Consider the following 21,607-nt stretch of genomic DNA (forward strand, 5'->3'; position numbering starts at 1 on the left):
TGGACATTTCGGCTGTTGTGCTGTGAGACTCTAGAAGTTATTTAAATCTTCTGTTTTAGTCAGCCTCCTCTGATGCTGTGCTGGTGGGGGAAGAGGAGGTGCTCCTTGTTCTGTAGATGGGTGTGACTCTTCCCCCGACTGGGGCAGGGGTGACTGTCATTGCTGTTCAGTCTTCCCACTAGGCCCCAAAGAACACCCAGGGGTGTCAGCTTGTCTCCTGGCCTTTGCTGAGGTTTGAGATCCCTGGTTATCTGGCTGACGTGGTCTCATTCCTGGGCCTTTAGTTAGAGAGAGAGAAAGAGCAGGATTTTCTCGGGGCACTTTTTGGCCTGCAGTTGTGAGTGTTTCCAGATTATCAACTTCCAGGACCCAGCCCTAGATACATGATGCAAAAAGAATATTCAGGGAACCTCCCACTCTGTTGTCCCTCAGGTCCCAGGGCCCCCAGCTGGACTGCTGGTTTCCTTCACTTCAGTATTTTCTGGTGTTTGTCGTAGGAATAATGTCCGGGATATTTAGCTGTACTTAGTGGGAGGAATATGGAAACGTTTATCTACTCTTTGTTTTCAGAAGCAAAAGTTCCTGAAATTGATTTTTTATGAAGAAAAAAATTATTCAAACTTTTGAGTTTTAGATTTCAGTGCCTTTTGGATTTTTGGATTAGTGATGCTCAACTGATAAAATCCACATAAATAATAAAAAATCTGAAAAACTCAGGCCTGAAACACCTCTGGTCCCAAGCATTTCAGACAAAGGATACTCAACCTGGATAATTATATACGATAACCAGTATGTATTTAATATGTATGGTTTGATAAGTTTTGAAATGTATATACCTGGGAAACCATCACTACAACCAAGATAATGAACATAGCCACATACCCAAGGCAGTTTCTTTTATCTCTTGCAATCATCTCCCTCTCTTACTTCTTCCCCTGAGGCAATTACTGACCTGATCTCTGTTCTGGAATCATATACTATATAGTCCTTTTTGAGGGGGCAAAAGAGCATCTGGCTTCTTTCACTTAGTATAATTATATCGAGATTCTTCCAGGTTCTAGCATGTATCAATAATTTATTTCTTTTTACGCTGAGTGCTCTTTTACTGTACGACTGTATCTTGGCTTATCCATTCACCTGTTGATGGGCATTTAGATTGTTTCTAGGCTTTGGCTGTTGTAAATAAAGTTACTGGGCTTGTGTGTAAGTCTTTTTTATGGACTTTGCTTTCGTTTCTACAAGAACAACTTAGAGGAGGAAGAGTTTATTTTGGGTTCACAGTTTCAGAGGTTCAGTCCATGGTTGGCTGACTCCACTGCTCTGGACCAGAGGGTAGGCAGAACATCATGGTGGGAGGGTGTGCTATGTGGGGTGGTGGTGGGGTGGAGCACACACGTGGGCACCAAGGACAAAATACATAGATCCCAAAGCACACCCATGCTGACCACTTCCTTCAGTCATGCCCCACCTGCTTACACTTATACCCAATAATCCATCAAATTAATCCATCAAATGAGTTAACTGGCTGATTAGGTTACTACTCTCATAATCTCATCATTTTACCTCCTGCATTAATACAAGACCTTTTTTTTGGGGTGAACCTCATATTTAAACCATAATACCATTCATTCATATATACTCTGATAAAGGGCTCAGTTCTTTTGTCCATTTTTAAATTGAGCTGTTTCTCTTATTATTAACTTTCAGTAGTTCTTTGTGTATTCTAGGTATAAGACCTTTATCTGACATATGCTTTGCAAATATTTCCCCCCAGTTTGTCTGGGTCTTATAGTTTCATTACCTTTACATTCTCTTTTAAGGAGCAGAATTTTCAATTTTGATGACATCCAATCTATTAATTTGTTATTTTATGAAGTGTGCTTTTGGTATATCTTAAAAATTACTGACTTAACACAAGGTAAGAGTTTTCTCTTACTTTTGTTTTTCATAGAAGTTTTATAATTTAGCCTTTATTTAGGTTTGTATTTTCAATTAATTTTTGTATATGGTATGAGGTGTAGGAGTTAGTTTATTATTATTTTTTTTTACAGAAGGGTATTCATAAATTGTTGAAAAGACCAGCCTTTCTCCACTGAACTTCCTTTATCAAAAATTAGATGTCCACATGTATGTAGGTCTCTTTCTGGATTCTTAGTTTTCTTTCATTGATCTTTTGTTCATACTTACCCTCTTATCAAAATATCTTGATTATTATAGTTTTATAATCCATCTTAAATCTGGTGATGTTATACCTCCAAATTTGTTCTTGTTCTTATAAGTTATTTTGACTATTCTAAGGCTTCACACATCTAGGTGTATTTTGTATTTCCTACAAAAAATCTGCTGTCAGTTTGATTGGGAGTGTGTTGAATCTACGGATCCATCTGGGGAAAATTGACAAGGGATTGAACTCAGGGCTTTGCATATGCTAGGCATGTGCTCTACTACTGAGCTCTACCCATTACTTAATGTTTTTTGGTAAATGAATTTTACAAATTTCAATTTCTAATTTTTATTTGCTTATATACAGAAATGCAATTGATTTTGTATATTTATCTCATATCCTCCAACCCTGTTGAACTCTTTAATTTTGATAGCTTTCTGTAGATTCCATAGTATTTTCTACATAGTAGATCATGTAAGTGGATAAAGATAATTACTTCTTTGTAATATGGAAGGCTTTTATTTGTTGAGAGCCACAGCCAAAGGGGCCCCAGCAAACTTTTCAGACTGCCAGCTGATGAGCTGAAGGGGCCCCAGCAAACGTTCAGACTGCCAGCTGATGATTGGCTCACAGTGGCCCCAGCAACATCTAGCTGATTGGCTCCTCTGCGGTGATGCTCATTGGGCTGTTTCCCTGCCCTTTCAGACCATGGAGCTGCTCATTGGGGGACTTTTTTGGCTCCGCCCATTGCAACCCAGCCAATTGGCCTCAAGAGCAGGAGGATTGTGGGAGGAAGAGGCTGGATTGGGGGGTGTGGCTTGTGGGAAGCCGGTGGTGGCAGTTGGGCTCTGAGGGTTTTTTCCTGAGGAGCTGTTTTGTTTATCTTGCGTGGTTCTAAAAATAAAGTTAAGTTTCTTTTGACAAGTGGCTCCTGAATTGTGCCCAGCCAGACTGCGGCATTTATTTACTTTCCTTGTCTATTTCACTGTTTAGACCATTTAGTATAATACTATGCAAAAATGGAGAGAGTGGACATCCTTATGCTGTTCCTGATCTTTAGGGGTGAAGCAGTCTTTCTTTGATTAAGTATGAGGTTATCTATAGGTTGTTTATCTATATGTTATCTTCTTATCAAATTGAGGAATCTCCTTTCTATTTCTAGTTTTAGAGTTTTTATCAGGCATAGATATTGGATTTTCTATTTCTATTGAGGTGATCCTGTGGTTTTTTTGGTGGTTTGTTAATATGATGAGTTACATCGATTGGGTTTTAGATGTTAAACTAACATTGCGTTCCTAGGAATAAACCCCACTTTGTCATGATGTATTATCCTTTGTCTATATTGCTGAGTTCATGTTGCTGAAGTTTTATTAGGGCCTCATGCAAACAAGTACTCCACCCCTGAACTATAGTTTTTTTTTTCCCCTCTAGTACTACAGATCAAACCTAGGGCCTTTTGTAGGCTGGGCAAGTGCTCTACCCCTGAATTATACTCTCAGACTTTTAAACTTTATTTTGAGACAGGATCTTGTTAAATTGCCCAGGCTGGCTCCTAACTTGGGATTCTCCTGCCTCAGCCTCTTCAGTAGCTGGGATTGCAGGCATGCGCCACCATGCCTACCTGGGGGTTTGCCTTTGAAGGTTATATTTTGTCCCTTCTTCTCTTTCTTTCTGTCTGCTTTCTGCTCCACCACATACTTCCTGTCACGATGTTCTGACTCACCACAAACCCACAGTGATGGGGCTAAGCAGCTATGAACTGGAACCAATGAAACCATGAATCACAATAGGATGAAATTTTTTTTTTTTTTTTTGCAGGCTATAATTCTGCCTTGTCATTTTTTTTCTTTCTTTCTTTCCTTCCTTTTTTTGGGGAGTGGGTGGGTAATCAGGAATTAAACCCAGGGGCACTTAATCACTGAGGTACATCCCTGACCCTTTTTATTTTTATTTTGAGACAGGGTCTTGCTAAGTTGCTTAGAGGCCTTGCTAAGTTGCCGAGGCTGGCTTTGAACTTGTGAGCCTCTTGCCTCAGCTTCCTGGGTCATTAGGATTACCAGTGTACGCCACCATGCCCCGCTGTGTCTTGCTTTTTAAATGTAATCTCACAGTCTATTTTAAATTGGTTATTTAGACCATTTACATTTAATGTAATTATTATTATAATTAGGTTTAAATCCATAATTTTTTGTTTTCTATTTATTCTATTGTTCTCCTTTTCATGTGTTTCTGCTTTCTAGTCACTTGAATTTATTTATTTATTTATTTATTTTTAAGAGAGAGTGAGAGAGGAGAGAGAGAGAGAGAGAGAATTTTTAAATATTTATTTATTTTTTTTTTAGTTATCGGCGGACACAACATCTTTGTTTGTATGTGGTGCTGAGAATTGAACCTGGGCCGCATGCATGCCAGGCGAGCGCGCTACCACTTGAGCCACATCCCCAGCCCCGTCACTTGATTTTATTATTCCATTTTATCTCAATGAAACTCTTGTTTCATTATTCAAGTGATTGCTTAGTGCTTATAGGATACACCTTTAACTACTCGCAGTTAACCTTTACATGATATCATTTTACTTCATGAACAGTATTAAGAACTGTGCAATGGTATCATTGAAACTGGAGTTGAGATGAAACTCCATTCTCTACTTCTGTTGGTGGGTGGAGTCTGTGTGAGCTGCAAGCCTCTGCATCCCACAAAATGGGGAAAGCCGGGTTCAATGTTAGCAGATAATCAAAGCAGGGTACTGGCCTCAGCTCTGAGGGCTGATTCTGCAAAGCCTGATTCTTCTCCACTATCACTGAGTGGCATGTTGTAGCTCTCAGTGTTGCAGCTCTTACCGCGAGCTGTGCCCTGGAGTGTTGCAATAGACTCCAGCAGCTTACTACCAACTTCTTTCCATGTTCTTGCAAATCCAAAGAATGAAATTCATAGGACAATGGAGGGCAAGAGTGAAAAGTTGTGATTTATTCAAATATGAAGAGTAGAAACAGAACTTTTGCAAGAGCAAGAGGGGTCCCCAATAGGGGTTGCCAAGTGAATGTGCTAGTCTAGGGATTTATAAAGCACTTGGGTCAAAGCTGTTGGTCTACATTTATGCTCAGGGTTTGGAAAAGCACCAACACTATTGGTTAGCTCTGTGATCCCATTCAGTCTGTGCCACTTTAGTTTTCCTGCCATGTGTGGGTCACTGGGAGGCTGAGGTCTTCAGGTCTTAGGATTGAGGATGCTCAGAGGTTTGGGTGTGCAGTGCTCACCATCCTTGGCCCTGGCTTGCCCTGCAATCAGCCCCCACTGGCATGGCAGGCTTCACAGCTGCGGTCTGTGCTTGCCACCAGTGCTCCAACCTGCCCAGGTCACTGCTTTGCTTCTCTGGACAAGGGCTTGGCTTCATCATCATAAACAAAATCATGTTCTCCCTTCCTGACATTTGCATTAAAATCCATATGTTACATCATATAAAAAGGAACCTTGCAGATATGATTCAATTAACAATCTCAAGATGGTGAGGTTATACTGGATTATCTAGGTGCCCCAATGTAATCACAAGGGTCCTCGTAAGGGGGAGGTGGGAGTGGGAGGTCAGGGTCAGACAGGATGTGTAGTGATGGAAGCAGAGGTCAATGTGATACAATAGATGTAGAAACTTTCTATGCATTAGTTTGTTTTTTGTTGCTATAATAAAATACCCAAGACTGGGTATTTATAAGCAAAAGAGGCCTATTTAGCTCACAGTTCTGGAGATTCAAGAAAATGGTGTCAGCATCTACTCAGCTCTGGTGAGGACCTTCTGGCTTCATCACCACATAGCTGAGGACATCATTATGGGGGAGCGTGGGAGAGGAAGAGATGACATGGCAAGTCAGAAAGTGGGATTTAGAAGTGCTTTTTATAAGAACCTGTTCCTGTAGGAGCTAACTGGGGTCCCATGAGAACTACGTCATATCTTTCTGAGGGTGTCCCCAGTGACCTAACCACCTTCCACTAGACCCTGGCTCTTAAAGGTTCTACCACTTCTCAACCTCACCTCACTGAGGACCAAGCTTCTAGCACATGAAACTTTAGAGAAGACACTGAAGCATATCCAAATCATAGCAGCCCATGATCCAAAGAATGTAGGTGTCCACCTGAGCACCGCCTGCCCCCTCCCTCCCTCTCCCTCCCTCTCCCTCCCTCTCCCTCCCTCCCATGGGCTTGCCTGCCTTCCTTAATCCCTCCCTCCCTCCCTTCTCTCTCAACAGCTTCTTAGTAGTCCATTGTGTGTATACCCTGTTGCTTATTTAATCAGCCTCCTATAGATGGATATTTGGATTGTTTCCAGTCTTTTTAGAGTATAAAATAGGCTACAGTGAATACATACTTTCATATTTTTGCATGTGAATCTGTAATAGAGATTCCCAGAAGTGGAATTGCTAGATCAAAGAGGGAAATACTTATGTAGTTTTGCTAGGTATGCCAAATTCTTCCTCATGGTATACCGTGCCCTTTGCATTCCCACCAGCAGCAGATGAGACTGGTAGGCATATTTCTAACATCAGAATCTTTCAACATCATAGTAGGCTGCTTCATGTCAAAGTGAAAACCAGGACTATTGAAACAGAAAAACCAGGTGGGGGGCACTTGTCAGGGATATTATAGAGGTGATTCTTGTATTGGGTAGGGGTCAGACCCAATAACTTTTAAGCTCATATTGTAATCCTATTATCCTTTAAAAAATTCTTCTGATGAATTTAAAAAGTGTGTCCTGGTGGTTTTCCTGCTTTTCCATACACATTACATGCCTTATTACAATGCTTCTGTATTTCCAAGGTGCATTTTTCTCAGAGTAATTATAGTTGGTGAATTGGGTGCTGTGATGTGATGTGTTGTGAGAGGAAAAATGAGTTCTGTGAGAAGTAATTTGGTGGGGGTGGGTGTGTAGGTTGGAGACTTTTCCTGGTGGCTTTGGTGTGGGGAACTGTTTTCCCACAAGGACAGGATTCTGAGTTTCAATCCTGTCATTTTTAGGCAAACAATGGAATGGCTCAGTGAGGAACTTAGGTTGGAGAGTGGATAGGTTCTGTGCCTGGGCTGTGGACTAGACCCCTCTTAGGAGCTGTGTGACTTGGTCACCATTAGCTCCCCTGTTCGCAGCCTTTAAAGGTCTCGTGGGATTCCACGAAGATGAGATAATAACGAATGTGAGGTGCTGACCTTGCACAGAGTAAGAGCTCAGTAAATGTTAGCCATTGTTGCTGTGTTGGCTTTGGGTGTGATGGGACCATTGAAGGCTTGAGAACCCCTCACTGGACCAGAAGAGGCAGAGGTCCATCTTGCCAGGGCTGTTTTGACACAAGAGACACTGGAATTGAATTGTGGAGCAAGACAGCTACTCAGGGGGAATGGAGGGCGGGCACGCAGGAAGGGCAGATGGGTGGAGAGCCAGCCAGAGAGGCAGCTGAGTGCTGGACTGTGCTGTCATGGGTCTAGAGTTCAGTCATTCTGGCGATGGTTCTGGAAGGCTTCACTGAAGAGATGGCCCTTGAAGTCAGGGCAAGTCTTAGAGAAGCCAAGAGAAGGGGAGAGGACAGAGCTCCGTGGAAATGCCCCTAGTGTGAATGCTCGTGAAATGATCTTGCCCACTCTTCAAGCCCTACCTGTGACTCATCCCTTCAGCTCTGTAGAGTCGGTTCAAATTGGTGTTTTCAGTCACAAACACCGACAGCACCTATTATGTGCTGAGCAAGCCCCGAGAACATAAATATAAGTAAGATCTGATCTGGTACAAAGTTCCCTCTGTGGGCGTTTTCTCCACGACAACTGGCGTCTCTGATATTCTGGTTCCGTGGTTTGAAGTTCGGTAACTACATATGCAGTTCTCATGCCCCGTCTTGGTGAAGAATCCCCAGCTTAGGTTATTATCTGTTTATAAACATGGAGGCTGTTAATGACCCATTGTGGTGACACACGGTGGGAGTGAGACACGGAGGAGGTCTTAAAACGGCACTGATGGCCTGGAGAGGAGTTTTCTATGCCACCCTATTCCTGTATGGAATGGGCTGGATCTGGGGACAGATGATGAAGGGTAGCAGCATTTGGATTCTTAATTTGTCACCTGGCTCTAAGCAGGTGGAGTCACTACCTCTCTGCCCCATTCCTGTTCCTTTCTAGTTCTTAAGCTTCTTGTTAGGATCCTCTTCAAATTCAAGAGTGTATATATGGGATGGAGAGTTGGGGTGCAGATGATGTCTGGGTGCTCTTGGGACACAGGATGGACAAAGTGGCCTACGCTCAGGAAGGTAGATTTTGATTCATAATGAGGGTCGAGCGAATCTCTATCATCAGTGTTGGCCAGCAGGGGCACAGGCTGACCTGGGAGTACTGAGTTGTCCATTGTAGGGAAGGTTCTGTGACGGCTGTGAACTCACCTCTCTGGGATGTTACAGGGAGAGCCCTTCCCTCGAGTGGACTTGAGCTTCCACAGTCCAACTCTGGTTGGGGGTAGAGGAAGCCATCTCAGGTTTTTTTTTTTTTTTTTTTTTTTTTTAACTTTACTTGCTGTTCTTCTTCCATAGATCGTTCTTCCTTCTCTTTCCTCTGCCATTTCATCTTCTGAATCTTTCATGGCTCATGCTTTGCCTGTCACAGATGCTCAGAACTCAGGACCCACCTGCTGAACTTGACCAACGTGTATCACAAGATATTTGTCTGGAGTCTGCTGACCAGTTAGGAATCAAGCCCAAATTTTCAAACCAAAATTTTCTGTGGAACTAGTTCTCCCAGCGGGGGTGCACGTTTCTGTCCCTCCCTCTCCCTCTCTGTCCCTGTCGTCCCTGTGCTTTTTGCACGGGCAGTGGAGTTGCGGCTGAAGGCAACAGAAAAGCAGTTTGCTCAGTGGGGTGTGTGAATGGAAGGGTAGCCGTGGCCTTGGTTACCAGGGAGGACTGGTCCCCCCTCTTGTCTCCTGCCTCCTGCTTCCCCTCCTCCATATCCACCCCTAGCCTCAGGCTCACTCCTCAAGGTTAATTTCCCTGACAGCAGCTGTGACTCCATCCTCCTCCTCCTCCTCCCTCCTCCATCTTCCACACACACGGGCTTTTGAGTTATGTGCCTCCTGTTCTAATGAGATAAACAACATAAGTCTCATGAGGCTCTGCTCTTCCCTCCAGAAGTGGAGCTCCAGAGCTGAATGTGTGGGCCCTAGAACGGGACCCTGGTGCCTGTCAGCTTAGTGAGGAGGGCAAAGGAGTGGGGGAGGAGCCCCGAGGGAGCTCCTGAGGCCATTTGCTTGTTGAGACAAGGTGGATTCCAAAGGGACATCAAAGAGAAGCCTATTTCCACCCTCATGGCTGGAGGGACAAAGAGGGACCTGGACTGGTAAGGTGGGTGCCTTGTCATGCCTTTGGCATCGGGTCCGGGACTCATCTGAGTCAGCTAACTTATAGTAACCAAAAAGCTGACATTTGCCAAGTTGACTTGGGTATAGACAGCTTCCTCTTGAGTACCTGTGACTCCCCATGACAGTTCCTAAGGTAGGTGTTATCGATGCTTTTATCTTTTGGTGAGGAGCAGGCTCAGACAGGTGTTGGGACATCTTCTGGAAGGCATGGGCCCTTCCTCTGCATCATGGGGCTTCTCCAATCTACCAGAGAAAGAATGAAGCAAAACCAGTCCCTCTTGTCGGCATTCAAACTCCTTACTAAAATTGGCTGTCCAGGAGAGGGGGCCTACGGCTGCAGGCAGAGTGGCTGAGTCTGTTCCCGTGCTGCTGATCTACCAGTGCAGCGACTACAGTCTCAGGAAGGCTGTAGGCCCCGGACATGTGTTGGCATTTTTGAACTCTTGCCATTTAGACCTTGGGCAGACCTGGTCTGAACCCGTCTCTTCTTACTCACCTGCTTTTGGTCAGGGTGGAAATGGCAAGAAGGGTACCCGAGGCACAGAGACCACCATAGTGGGGTGGATATGGTGGGCTCTAGGCTCAGTTCCGAGTCCACCTTCTGGAGTGCCTCTTACAAGGTTTATCTTGGTGAATGCGTCTCTGGAACCGGGAACAGCAGCAACAATGGCCATTCTCTTCTTGTATTTCTGAGTGTGGTTCAGTTCCAGTTGAATACACTTGGTAACTACTCCTTGGTATGCCTGCTAAGTACTGTGTGCTAAGTGTTGGAGATACTAGAAATGGGTATGATTCCTGCCATCCTGGGTCTTATAAAGCCAGTAGGGGAGACTGTCAGGTAAGCTGGCAATTAATTAAATACCTGGGGGAAATACAAGAATCCTTGGGAGCCTACAGGAAAGGAATTAAACCAGTCTTGGCACAACAGAGAAAACACGAGGCAGCTAACTAGATAGATATTGCCTAGACATCCAGAGGTTCTGTCAGACATAGGAGCAGTCTAAAAAGTTCTTTAAAAAATCATTTCCTAATTTCCTTGCCTACCTACATTCCGATTAGATAGGTCTGGCTTGAATTTGGGGCAGTAGCATTTTGAGAGGTTCTCCAGATGAGTTTGGTTTCAACCTGGGTTAAGAATCAGTAATCTGAAATGAATGGGGATTGGTATGACCAGTTCTGGGATGTGAAATAGCCAGTACTTGGTCTTCCTTGAGATCCTGTGGGTCACCACCTTAGTGACATCAGGAAGGGACCCAGAATCAATGCATCCATTCAGGCATGATAGGATCAGAAGTGACATGGTCCTCAAGTGAGTCAGGAAACATTGAGCTATTTCTCAGTGTTCGATCATGCTTTCCCTCAAAGAGAGGTCACAATGGGACCCCCCCAATGGTAGGGAGAGCTTTCTTACTTTGATCTGTTTGGTCTTCTGTACAATTGACTTGAGTCTGGTCTCATGAGCTTGTGTTCAGGGAGCTCCGAGCTGCAGGATCCTCTCTCTGTGGAGAGGCCCCTGAAGCAGGAGCCCTCTACGAGCTATCCTTAATAGCTTCAGAGAATCAAATGGGGAGGGATCAAAACCTCCAACTTGCTCACAGTCTTGCCACCTGTGGGAACTACTGTGTAATTGAAATGATCCTTTGCACATAAAGGCACGGAGCATTTTGGTTCCTTTAATAGTGAGATAGTTGCCTCTGCTTTGGACCCAACCTAATGACTGGTCAAAATGATAAAAGAATGGATGGATATTTGGCAATGCAGCTTTCATAGATCTTTCTCTGTATAGGCAAAAAAATGAAGGCAGTTCCCCCTCTTTACTTTCAAGGGCCCTAAAATGAAGATGGCAGATGGGAATGGGGTCCTGATGTTCTCTGAGCCCTGTGGTCCTAATTGTAGGCAGAGACAGTCTCCTGTGGGGTTGCCTGCTGCCATTGCCACATTTATCTCTAGAAGACAGAGTTGTGACTGTAGGGTGAAGCTGGAACATGTTCATTCATTCATTCATTCAACAGATACTTACTTGGATTATTTTCTGTGTGTCAGGCACAGTTTGGTTGTCTGGGGATTCTTCTCGCCTCCCCCTATCCCAACCCTTTCTCCAGGAATAGATTCCATTGGTCTAATATGGAACATTCGTGCCCCCTAAGTCTTCTGATTGCCACATTGTGTGCCCAGGAGCACAGGAGTGTTATCTGACAACGGGAAGATTCCTGATAGGGTGCTCGGCATGACAATGATTCTGGGGGTATCAGAGGTCAATCTAAATGGAGGTTTCCATTGGGAGACAGTATGGTACATGATTCCACCCATGGACTCCTGCCTGTTTCTTTCTTTAGGCCCAGGCAGGTGGGCAGGGGCGTCTAGGAATGCTGGCTGTGCAGGCCATGGAGCCTGGTCTCCAGAGCAGGGTACATTCCTGTGGAGGTTGCCCAGGGCTCCCTTGGCTTCTGTGAGCTTCCATTACCTTATAGTGGGTAGGAGAAGCCTGTAAGTAGCTCTGGATCTTTTGATCCTGTTTCTTTGAAATGCTCCTCAATCGGGGCTGGGGATGTGGCTCAAGCGGTAGCGCACTCGCCTGGCATGCGTGTGGCCCGGATTCGATCCTCAGCACCACATACAAAACAAAGATGTTGTGTCTGCCGATAACTATAAAATAAATATTAAAATTCTCTCTCTCTCTCTCTCTCTCTCTCTCTCTCTCTCTCTCTCTCTCCCCCCCTCTCTCACTCTTTCTTAAAAAAAAAAAAAAAGTGCTCCTCAATCCAGGCTGTTCCCAAGGGAGGCCCACTGACTCTTGCTGCTCCACTTGCTTCATCGGGACCTGGGCAGAGCGGCATTTGCTGCAGAGCTATTGCCTTGCAAACACTTGATGAAACTGGCTCTGGAAAGGCTCTTCTGGTGGCCGGAAGGTTCCTCTGATGTTCTCCTTGGGTCAGCAAGCAGAACTGGTTTTGGTAGAGGTGATAGCTCTTTCTGGCCTAGGCTTCCTGAACAGCATGGTGGAGCAGATGGAGCAAAGGTCTGGGATCATATGACCTTGATTCAGCCTGCTGTGTGACCTTGACAAATCACTTCACCTTTCTGGGCTTGAATTTCCTCTCACTGTAAATGACAGGGTTAGTCAGGGTAATTTCCAAGGCCCCTGACGGCCTGAAGCCTTTAATCTTGACATCATCTCTGTCCACAGGCCTTGCTCCAGGCCAGCTGTACACATACCCTGCCCGCTGCTGGCGCAAAAAGAGACGATTGCACCCGCCTGAGGACCCAAAGCTGCGGCTGCTGGAAATAAAACCCGGTGAGTGCCCTCTGGAGCTCAGGTGGGCCCATCTGGGGAGAGGTGATGGTGGAGGGGATCTGGGCTGGGCCCCAGGCAAGGCTGGTTGGCTCCTTGGTCCACAGAGCTGAGTTTCCTGGGAGGGCAAAGGTGCCCATGTGGTGCTCAGAGCTGATGACTAAACACGTCAGTGTCCTCCTGAGCTTCTGGGGCCTTGGGCCCTCTTCTTTGTCTTCATGTTGCCACCTGAAGGAAGTAAAGCAAACGGACACAGGGGTCCCACCCAGGTTGACCATCCTTGTGGCCTCAAGTAGAGACACCTCATTCCAGTTGCTTGTTTCTGAGATGCCCCGTGGATCCTGTCCCCTCATACCCACACAACATCCTGGGCGTCTTACTTGGAAGGGGACAGATTATTAAAAATAGAACATGCCTCGACACTATGGGAGAGTTGGGGTTCAAAACTTACCCCAAGGGTTTGCATATTGCTTTGGGCCTGCAGGAGGACTCAGTTGGGAATATCTTGATGCACCTCCTGTGATGCTGCAGACCGTCTGCCATCCCCAGAGTTGTCTGTCTGGGTCGTGCAGCAAGGGCAAGTGATTGCCGGGGCCCTTGGTGTTAAGGGGACCTCTGTTTTGGGAGGTGGGAGGTGGGGATGTGACTCAGGGTGGTGGGAACAGCACTGTTCAGTGGTACAGAGTTGACAAGATGGCTTCTGCTGTTGCCAGCCACCTGGCAGCTACCACACTCCTTCCTTTCCACACTGAGCCCTTATACTGCATTTGAACTGCAAGGTCTCCCTGCCTTTTTTTTTTGAGTGTTTCCACTCCTGGTTCTGTGGGTAAGACAGCTGTGATTATTTGCTTTAACCCTGATTTCACTTGTGGAGCAGTTTATTTGTGAGGGATGGGTGGGTGAGATTCATTGTGCTCCGTCGAAATCAAATCTTCCTTACACCATTTCCAGACATTTGAAAATACTACAGGGTGATGGCTGAAGTTGTCCCAAGTGTCCCCCTCCCTTGATGCAGGCAGCAGGAGACTCAAGTTTCCTAGAGAGATAACCCCATAGAGATATAATGTTGTCATTTTGCTTTTTCTAGAAGCCACATGAAGAAAAAAGAAAAAGAAACAGGGGAAATGGATTTTAATAATATATAACATTTAACCCAACATGTCAGAAAAATTTGATAATTTCACCATGTCATCAATGTAAAGATGATGAATGAGATCTTTTACATTCTTTTTAGTTTATTTATTTCATTTATTGATTTATTATTTATTTTTATGTAGTGCTAAGGATCAAACTCAGTGCTTTACACATGCAAGGCAAGTGCTCAACCACTGAGCTACAATCCCAGTCCCTTTTACATTCGTTTTTGATGCTGTGTTTGAATTCTAGTGTGCATTTGCCACTTCTCCACATCTCACTTTGAACTAGCCACACTTTAAGTGCTCAGTGGCGCATGGGCTAGGGTGCCATATTGGTCAGCATGGTTCTACCGTCAACGTGTGGTCCTGATCGTCATCATCATCAGTAGCAGCAGCAGTGGCAACAGCAACCTGGGAGCTTGTCACAGATACAGAATCTTGGGCCTCTCAGATCTACTGAGCAGAATTTGCATCTCCTGAATGGACTCTGATGTCTGAGAAACTGTGTCAAAGACTTATAGGTAGATGGACCATAAGCCAGTAGTGTATGAGTTCCGTGTTGCTTTACTAGGCATAAATAATTGTTGATATGAACAGTTCCTTTTGGAGGCAAGGGCTCACTCCTACCTTGCCATAGCTCCATTGGTCCTGATCTTGTGGGGTGTCATGGAAGAATGGTAAAGAAACCCCTGGTTTAATCCTTACCTGGACCAATTTAATTCTACCCCTTTCATAGCTGATTTGGCTGAGACAACTATGAAGTATTATTTAGGTATCTGCCACTCGTTGGATGTGTCTCTTTGTTTGAGTGAGTAAACCTTCTGGTATACTTCTCTATCTGTAGAATAGGCCCAGCAGGACCTGATTTTCCTAGATAGTCTTTCAGGCTCACCATGGGTCAAACAAGTCATATGCAATTCTTTTCAATTAAAATTTTTTTGTTTGATTTTGAGTGGGTAAAACAGTCACATGTTTTGACATTCAAAAGATAAAAGGAGGCCAGGCTTGGTAGCACATGCCTGTAATCCCAGTGGCTGGGGAGACTGAGACAGGAGGATCATAAGTTCAAATCCAGCCTCAGCAACTTATCAAGGCCCCAAGCAACTAAATGAGACCCTGTCTCTAAATAAAATATAAAAAGGGGCTGGGGGTGTGTTTCAATGGTTAAGTGTCCCTGGGTTCAATCCCCAGTACCACCAAAGGAAAACAAAAAGATAAAAGGGTATGTTATATGGTGGAAATTAAGAGAAAGTCTCTCCAGAGACAATCAGTGGCACCAGAATTTCCTTGAAGAGATGGTCTATCTATGTCCAGGAACTGCATTGATGTGATTTTCTCCTCCTTTTACAGAGCATAACCACCTTGGATTTTGCCATTTTCACTTAAATAAGTGCTTGAGATATCTCACTGTACAAAAAGTTTCATTTTTTAATGATTACATAATATTCCATTGATGAATATACCACAATTTATTTAAACAGGCTATTCCCAATTTTGTTTCTAACTTTTCCAATTTAGTGATTCAATGAATGTTTTGAATGTATATGAAAATATCTCATGTAATTTGCTAATTTAAATAATTTTATTACAAATACATGATAATAATTTTAACTAATTTAAAATTATTAGTCTTGATTCTCAATATTTACACTTTATCTTTCTATCAGATAAATTGGATCTTCTTTCATACAATCAAAGAATTTAACACTGTGGTGTACCTTAGATACTATTAACTCCAAGTTCTTATTTCACTGAGGTCCAGATAGATTAAGAAACTTTTTCAAAGTTACTCAAAGTCCTATGGATCCGGCAGAGAATCCAGGTTGTTTGAAGTTCTCTTTAAATGGTTTTCTGCTTCTTCATGCTGCTGATAGAGATACTAACTTAAAAAAAAAATAATAATAATTAAAAAAAACTTTAACAAGGACTTTTCCCTTAATAACTGTTTTAGGATTATAAAATTAACATATTAATTAATTATTAAAATGCAGCAAGAGATTGTTGGAATTCCTTCAATCATAAATGCTGGAAGCTCAACTCCAACTAAGCCTAAGCAAAAGAAGGTCCAGTAACAGTCAACCCCAGGATTCAGCTGGCTTCAGGCACTGTCCTCCTCCTGGGGCAGGAACAGAGGCCACTAGCAGCCTCAGACTCAACGAGACTGTACCCAACAGAAAGGCGGTCCCTTTCCACAGCTTTGTGTCTGTCCCCTTCCGTGGGTTTATGTCTGCCCCTCCAATCCCCATTCCCCAGGGGTTAGGACACTGAATAAATCATCCTGGTCCTCAGAAGCAGTCTCTCAACAGCACACCAGGTTACAAAGCCCTTATAAAGCCTCTCCATCCATATCATTTAGTTGACTCTACTGTGGCTATGGGGACCAAAGAGGCCAGGAAGGGATACAGTGTTATAAACCCATTTGATAGGAGAGGGAAACCGGGCTGTGGACAGAGCCAGGGAGAGTCTACCATGTGGCTCATGCATCTGACAATGAGCACTCCACTGCTTGGGAGGCAAGAAGCTATTTTCTGAGCATTTGGTTCTTCCGTCCACAGAGGTTTACTTTAGGCATCTCGCCTCCCAGGGTCTGCACACTGCCTGTGGCTGAACGGAGAGCAGCTGCCTTCAGAGCCGGCTGTGGACTTGCCCCAACCTTGGGCCTGCCGTGACATGCAAGGGCAGAGAAAAGCGGGAAGCCCAGGGCTGGTGGTTTTCTACCGCCATGTCCCCTCCAGCACACAGTGGCTATATCTGGGATCTTTTGAAATGCTCGCTCGGCCTGTGCCCCCCAGGCTCAGCTGACTGTCTCAGGTTGCAGGTGGCTCTGCCCCAGAAGAGACAAGCACCAGTCCTGAAGATGGACCCTTGGCCATATTCCCAGATGGGAAGAGCTGAGCCCCCAGGCTGGCTTATCCTCCGCACCAACACCCAGGTACACAATACACAATACACCCATAGCCCACGGTTAGGATAAGTAACTTTTCATATGTCGGGGCCCCTTCTCAGAAGAACTTCTCCTCTTTGGGTAATCAGGCCGACCACTAAGCCTACTAAAAACAAAACCCAACAGCAGAATGCCTATCATTTCTCCATCCTGTTCTGAATCTGCACCTCTGGGTCCAGGCCTAGCACTGAGCATGGAACCCCCACACCATCCTGCAATGGCGGGTGAACAAAGATGCCCTGGGCCCTGTGACAAGGAGGCACGACCCAATACTTAGAAGCAGCCAGGGCCCATCTAGGGAATGCGAAACAACGTGACCAAAGAAGCATACCATTCCCTTCCCAGAGGCCACAGATTTGCTTTAGGACTCTTCACACTAGCCAAAGTTTCAGGAAAACAACTTCTTCCATAGCCCCAGCTTGTCCGTATGGCACCTTTGTGCAAATCAGAAGGTGGCGCCCCCTCTGGGTGGACACTTGTCATTGAGGCCCTTCTGCTGAGTTGTGGAGCACGCAGGCTGGTGCTGGGTCCCTCTGCTGTGTCCTTGGCAGGTGGCCCCGTGTGGGTGGGTGCCACCTGCACATTTTTCAGCAGCTCTGCCTTTGTTATTCCTAAAATGCAGCTTCCACCTGAGGGAACCTCTTCCCTTTTATGGGTATGTCCCTCCTAAGCACGGGGTTGACTTGGACGGTATTTTTAAATGACTATCTCTTATTTTTATTCCATTTGATTTGGACTCAAGGAAGGCTCAGTTTTTTTTTTTTTTTTTGGTTGATGCTGTTGAGTGTGACTCAGGGTAGAGTCACTGCACAGTCCCTGGAGAAATTGCTGTGAGTTTCTACTAGATGGGGGCAGTCAGTCAGGAGGCTGAGGCGGAACTTCTCATGGGGATAGAGGAGCCATGAGGGACACTGGGAAGGAAAGTGTAGGGGTGTGTTCCCTTTTACCATGGCCATGAAAAGGGCAGGAAGTTTTTGAGGGACACTGAATAGCACCTATCAGTATTTAAAAAGCACATGCCCTTTGACCTGGAAATTCTACTGGAAATTTATTATGTATATGATCTATAATTTTTTTGGGGGGGGTACCCAGGATTGAACTCAGGGGCACTTGACCACTGAGCCACATCCCCAGCCCTTTTTTTGGTGGGGGTACCCAGGGTTGAACTCAGGGGCAGTTGACCACTGAGCCACATCCCCAGCCATGTTTTGTATTTTTTTTAAAAAAACAGGATCTTACTGAGTTGCTCAGTGCCTCGCTTTTGCTGAGGCTGGCTTTGAACTCACGATCCTCCTGCCTCAGCCTCCCCAGCTGCTGGGATTACAGGCTTGTGCCACTGTGCCTGTCTTTATCTATAGTTAAATATAGCCTAATACAGTTTAAATACATACATCTAAAATATAAACAAACACATTTATACATTGTGGCATTCAAAGAATGAAAACTACAAGAAGGTTCATCCATGGGGAACAAGTTAAATACATAGAACATCATAAAATAAATTACTCTTTTGTCTTTTAAAAGAGTGAATAGAAAAAAAATGAAAAGATGTCTAAGATATATTGCTAAGTCGGGGGAAAAAAGCATATTCTACAACATTATATATAGTTCTCTTTAGATAAAACTTGCAGAAAATCAATAATCAATTTGTCTATCCTGGGATGAATCTTCAAAATTTATGGAAATTAGACAACTGAGTTCATGTTGGAAGAAAGCCAAACAAAACCCCACCTGCCCACCCACACCTGGCACCCTCCACTACCCAGCCCCTTAGGATACCCATCTTTCTTCTCCCTTCCCTCCCAGAATCTGGGATGGGCTCCCCTGAACTCCCTTTGACATGTTCTAGGACTCTTGAAGGCCCTCTCTGTCCACCATCAGTACTACCCGGAGATGTCCTCATCTCCCTGGGAAGAGGGCAAAGGGGTCCCTGGCCTGTGGGAGACTTGGGTGACACCATCTGGAGCCCAGTGGCCTCAAGGTGAGAGTGTCCTGCAGATCGGGTCTTCTGTGGGTAGGGAGGAGAGGCCACAGCAGAGTATCACACCAACACTCAACTTGTCCTTTCTGTCTTCCTTTTCATCCCTGCTTGAGTCCGGCAGTGATGGGCAGCTTCCACCAACAAAGGCCAGGGTGTGGCAAGGGTTAGAATTATCCCTGGCCCTGGATCAGCAGTGCTGTGTCAGGAAACCAGGTCAGGGCAAAGAGAGGAGGGGTTTTGCGGGACATTGGACAGAGCGGTGGAACCCTCATTTCTGGTTTAGCACCTGGAGCACAGAGCATCCCAGGGTGGAGAGAGGGGAGGTGGATCTTGGTTGGCATTAAGTCTTTGGTTCCTGGGCTAAATTATACCCTGATGGAGGGACTCCCCAGTCCTGCTGTCCCCAACCCTTCTCCCTCACTGTGAATACTCCATTCCTCCTCTGTTTCTTTACTACCCACTGGAAAGAAAAACGTGTACGTGTCGGGTGGGAAAGGGCTGGGAGCTGGGGAGCGCTCTTAGGAGTCTGAAAGCATTCTCAGTGTCCCTGGACCTATGCGTTTCTCACGCCAAACATCACCCCTCCAATCAGTCTTGAATAAACATCTCACAACCTCCTACTTGCCTGGGCGTCTGAAGGACAACACATACAACATTATTTCTCTCGGCTGACTAACAATTGAGTTCAGTGTTCGCTGCAGCTTACACTTGGCCGCAGAGGTGACGCAAGGTGCTTCACAGTGCAGATATCATAATCCCTACAATGTGAGGACTGGAGCAGGGGCCTGGGGCCAGTGAGGGGGCCACCCTGGGGTCCCCGAGAATCAACTTCTGTCCTTGAGAAGGGGAGCCAAGCTGGCAGGGGAGAAGGTGATAGTAAATATCCACTAGAAGGCCCCGAAACAAGCAAATGTTGGGCAAAAGCCAGCTGATTAAAAAAAAAGGGGGGCTTTTACGCTTGCTTTTTTTTTTTTTTTTTTTTGGAATGAAGCAAAGAAAAAGTCTGGGAACAAACTTTTGCTTATGTCCCTTTGGATTAAATGCTCAGATAATCTGCTTAGATCAATTTAGCATCTTTCAACCCCAGACCTTTGGTCCCTGTGGTCTCAGGCAGATATTGTCTTTGTTTTAGAGGTTTGGAAACTGTGTGCAGAGTAGGAAGTTAATTTCCCAGGGGTGTCAATGGTGAAGCCAAGGAAAGAACCCTAAGGGGAGGCAGTCAGAACTGGCACCGTTTGCTCCAAGCCCCAACATAGACACCAGTCCTGGTGCTATCATATCAAAGCTATCAGACTGCAAGGGCTTGGTGGCAGATAGTCCTGCTCCCTGGGTACCAAGGTCTTGTCAGTCCCTGCTGCCATGGTCCTACTTAATGAAGTCCAAGGGATGGGAGAGAAGGCACTTGGGAATAGGGTTCTGGTTCTTTCTCTTGCTTTTTCCCCCGTTTTGGCAGTCCCTCAATGACTGGGGATGAATGACCAGGATAACCCCTGATTCCTTGTTGGGGAAAATGACAGGAGGGCAGGGCCTCTGCAGGAGACTATAGGTTGTGATGTCCCAGGGCAGAGGGGACCATAAGTCAGCCATAAGGGAGCCTCTGAGGGGTGTCCGACCAGGGGGCCATCCAGGCAGAGGGGCCTGAGTTCTGCCTGCCTTGCCGCCTAGGGTGCTGGCCCTGCTGCGGAACTGCCAGAACTCTACAGATGGGAGCAGGCTGCGGCCAACTTCCCCAGCTTTTGAAAACCCTGCATCTTAATTAGTTCCCCACTGCTTTTGTACATGGCCCACATTTTAATAGTCTCCAGGCTTCTTCCACCATTTGCTCTCTGATGTTCGGTGCGATTTCTCTTCTCCCCAAGACAGTCCCCCCGGCTCCTCCGACACCCTCCTGTCCGGGAACAACTTAAGGAACGCCAATGTGCCAAGCATGTAGCCTGAGATTGATGAGGCTGTCAGCAGGCTCTCGTGCCCCCCAGCCCTCCCCCTCTGCCATGCACTGCTCAGATGGATGAGCCGGGCGGGGGTGGGCACGATGGGGGAGGCAAAGGCAGGGACCCGCAGAGCCTCGAGCCAGGTGTGAGCCGGTGGACAGCGTGACCTTCTGCAGGCCTGCAGAGGAGTCTGGCTGTGTCCTTCCGAGGGGGAAGGACGCTCTGGCTCCCACCGGCATCTGTCAGTGCTTATCTGTCTCTGTGCGGGGGCTGGGGGGTGGATTGCCTGAGCTTGGTACAGCTGGGAGAATGGATGCCTTCAAGTGCATCAGGGGGAAATGACCAGTCATTTATCTCTTTCCTGCAGTGTCAGAGCCTGCAGCCATCCATCCTGGAGCCCGAGAGCCAGGGAGAGTGCGCAGGCCCCTTCGGTCAGACTTCATGCCACAAAGACCTGTGCTCTAGGGGCCTCTTCTTTGGTCTCCTGGAGTCTCAGGGAAGGAGCTAGGGCTGGGTGGCTGAGTCCGGGTGTCCTTGGCACTGCGGGCGGCCTATAGGGCTCTGGGAGCTTGGGCTGCTGCAGTTTCCGCAGCTGCATTCTGTGGTCAGGCCTGGCAAAGCCATGTTTAGAGCAGGCGTTGTGAGCCTGAGGGTTCACTCAGTTATGCCCTTGGCCTTCCCCTGTGTCTCTCCCAGCTGAGGGTACAGGCTTCCAGGGCTTCTTCTCATCAGGGTTTCTAGCACCCGGCATGAGGCTTGGCACGTGGTAGATGGACAGTAA

General features: G+C 46.0%; 1 protein-coding gene across 1 annotated transcript in view; it reads left to right on the top strand.

Moving 5' to 3' along the window:
* Dpf3 (double PHD fingers 3) overlaps window positions 1-21,607 on the top strand; it is a 251,647-nt gene that overhangs the window by 111,448 nt on the left and 118,592 nt on the right. Inside the window, exon 3 of the mRNA XM_077109052.1 lies at window positions 12,730-12,837. Within this exon, the coding sequence (XP_076965167.1) occupies window positions 12,730-12,837 (108 nt within the window). The remainder of the gene's footprint in view (window positions 1-12,729; window positions 12,838-21,607) is intronic.

This window comes from Callospermophilus lateralis, chromosome 3 (assembly GCF_048772815.1).
Source record: "Callospermophilus lateralis isolate mCalLat2 chromosome 3, mCalLat2.hap1, whole genome shotgun sequence".
NCBI classification, from domain to species: Eukaryota; Metazoa; Chordata; class Mammalia; order Rodentia; family Sciuridae; genus Callospermophilus; species Callospermophilus lateralis.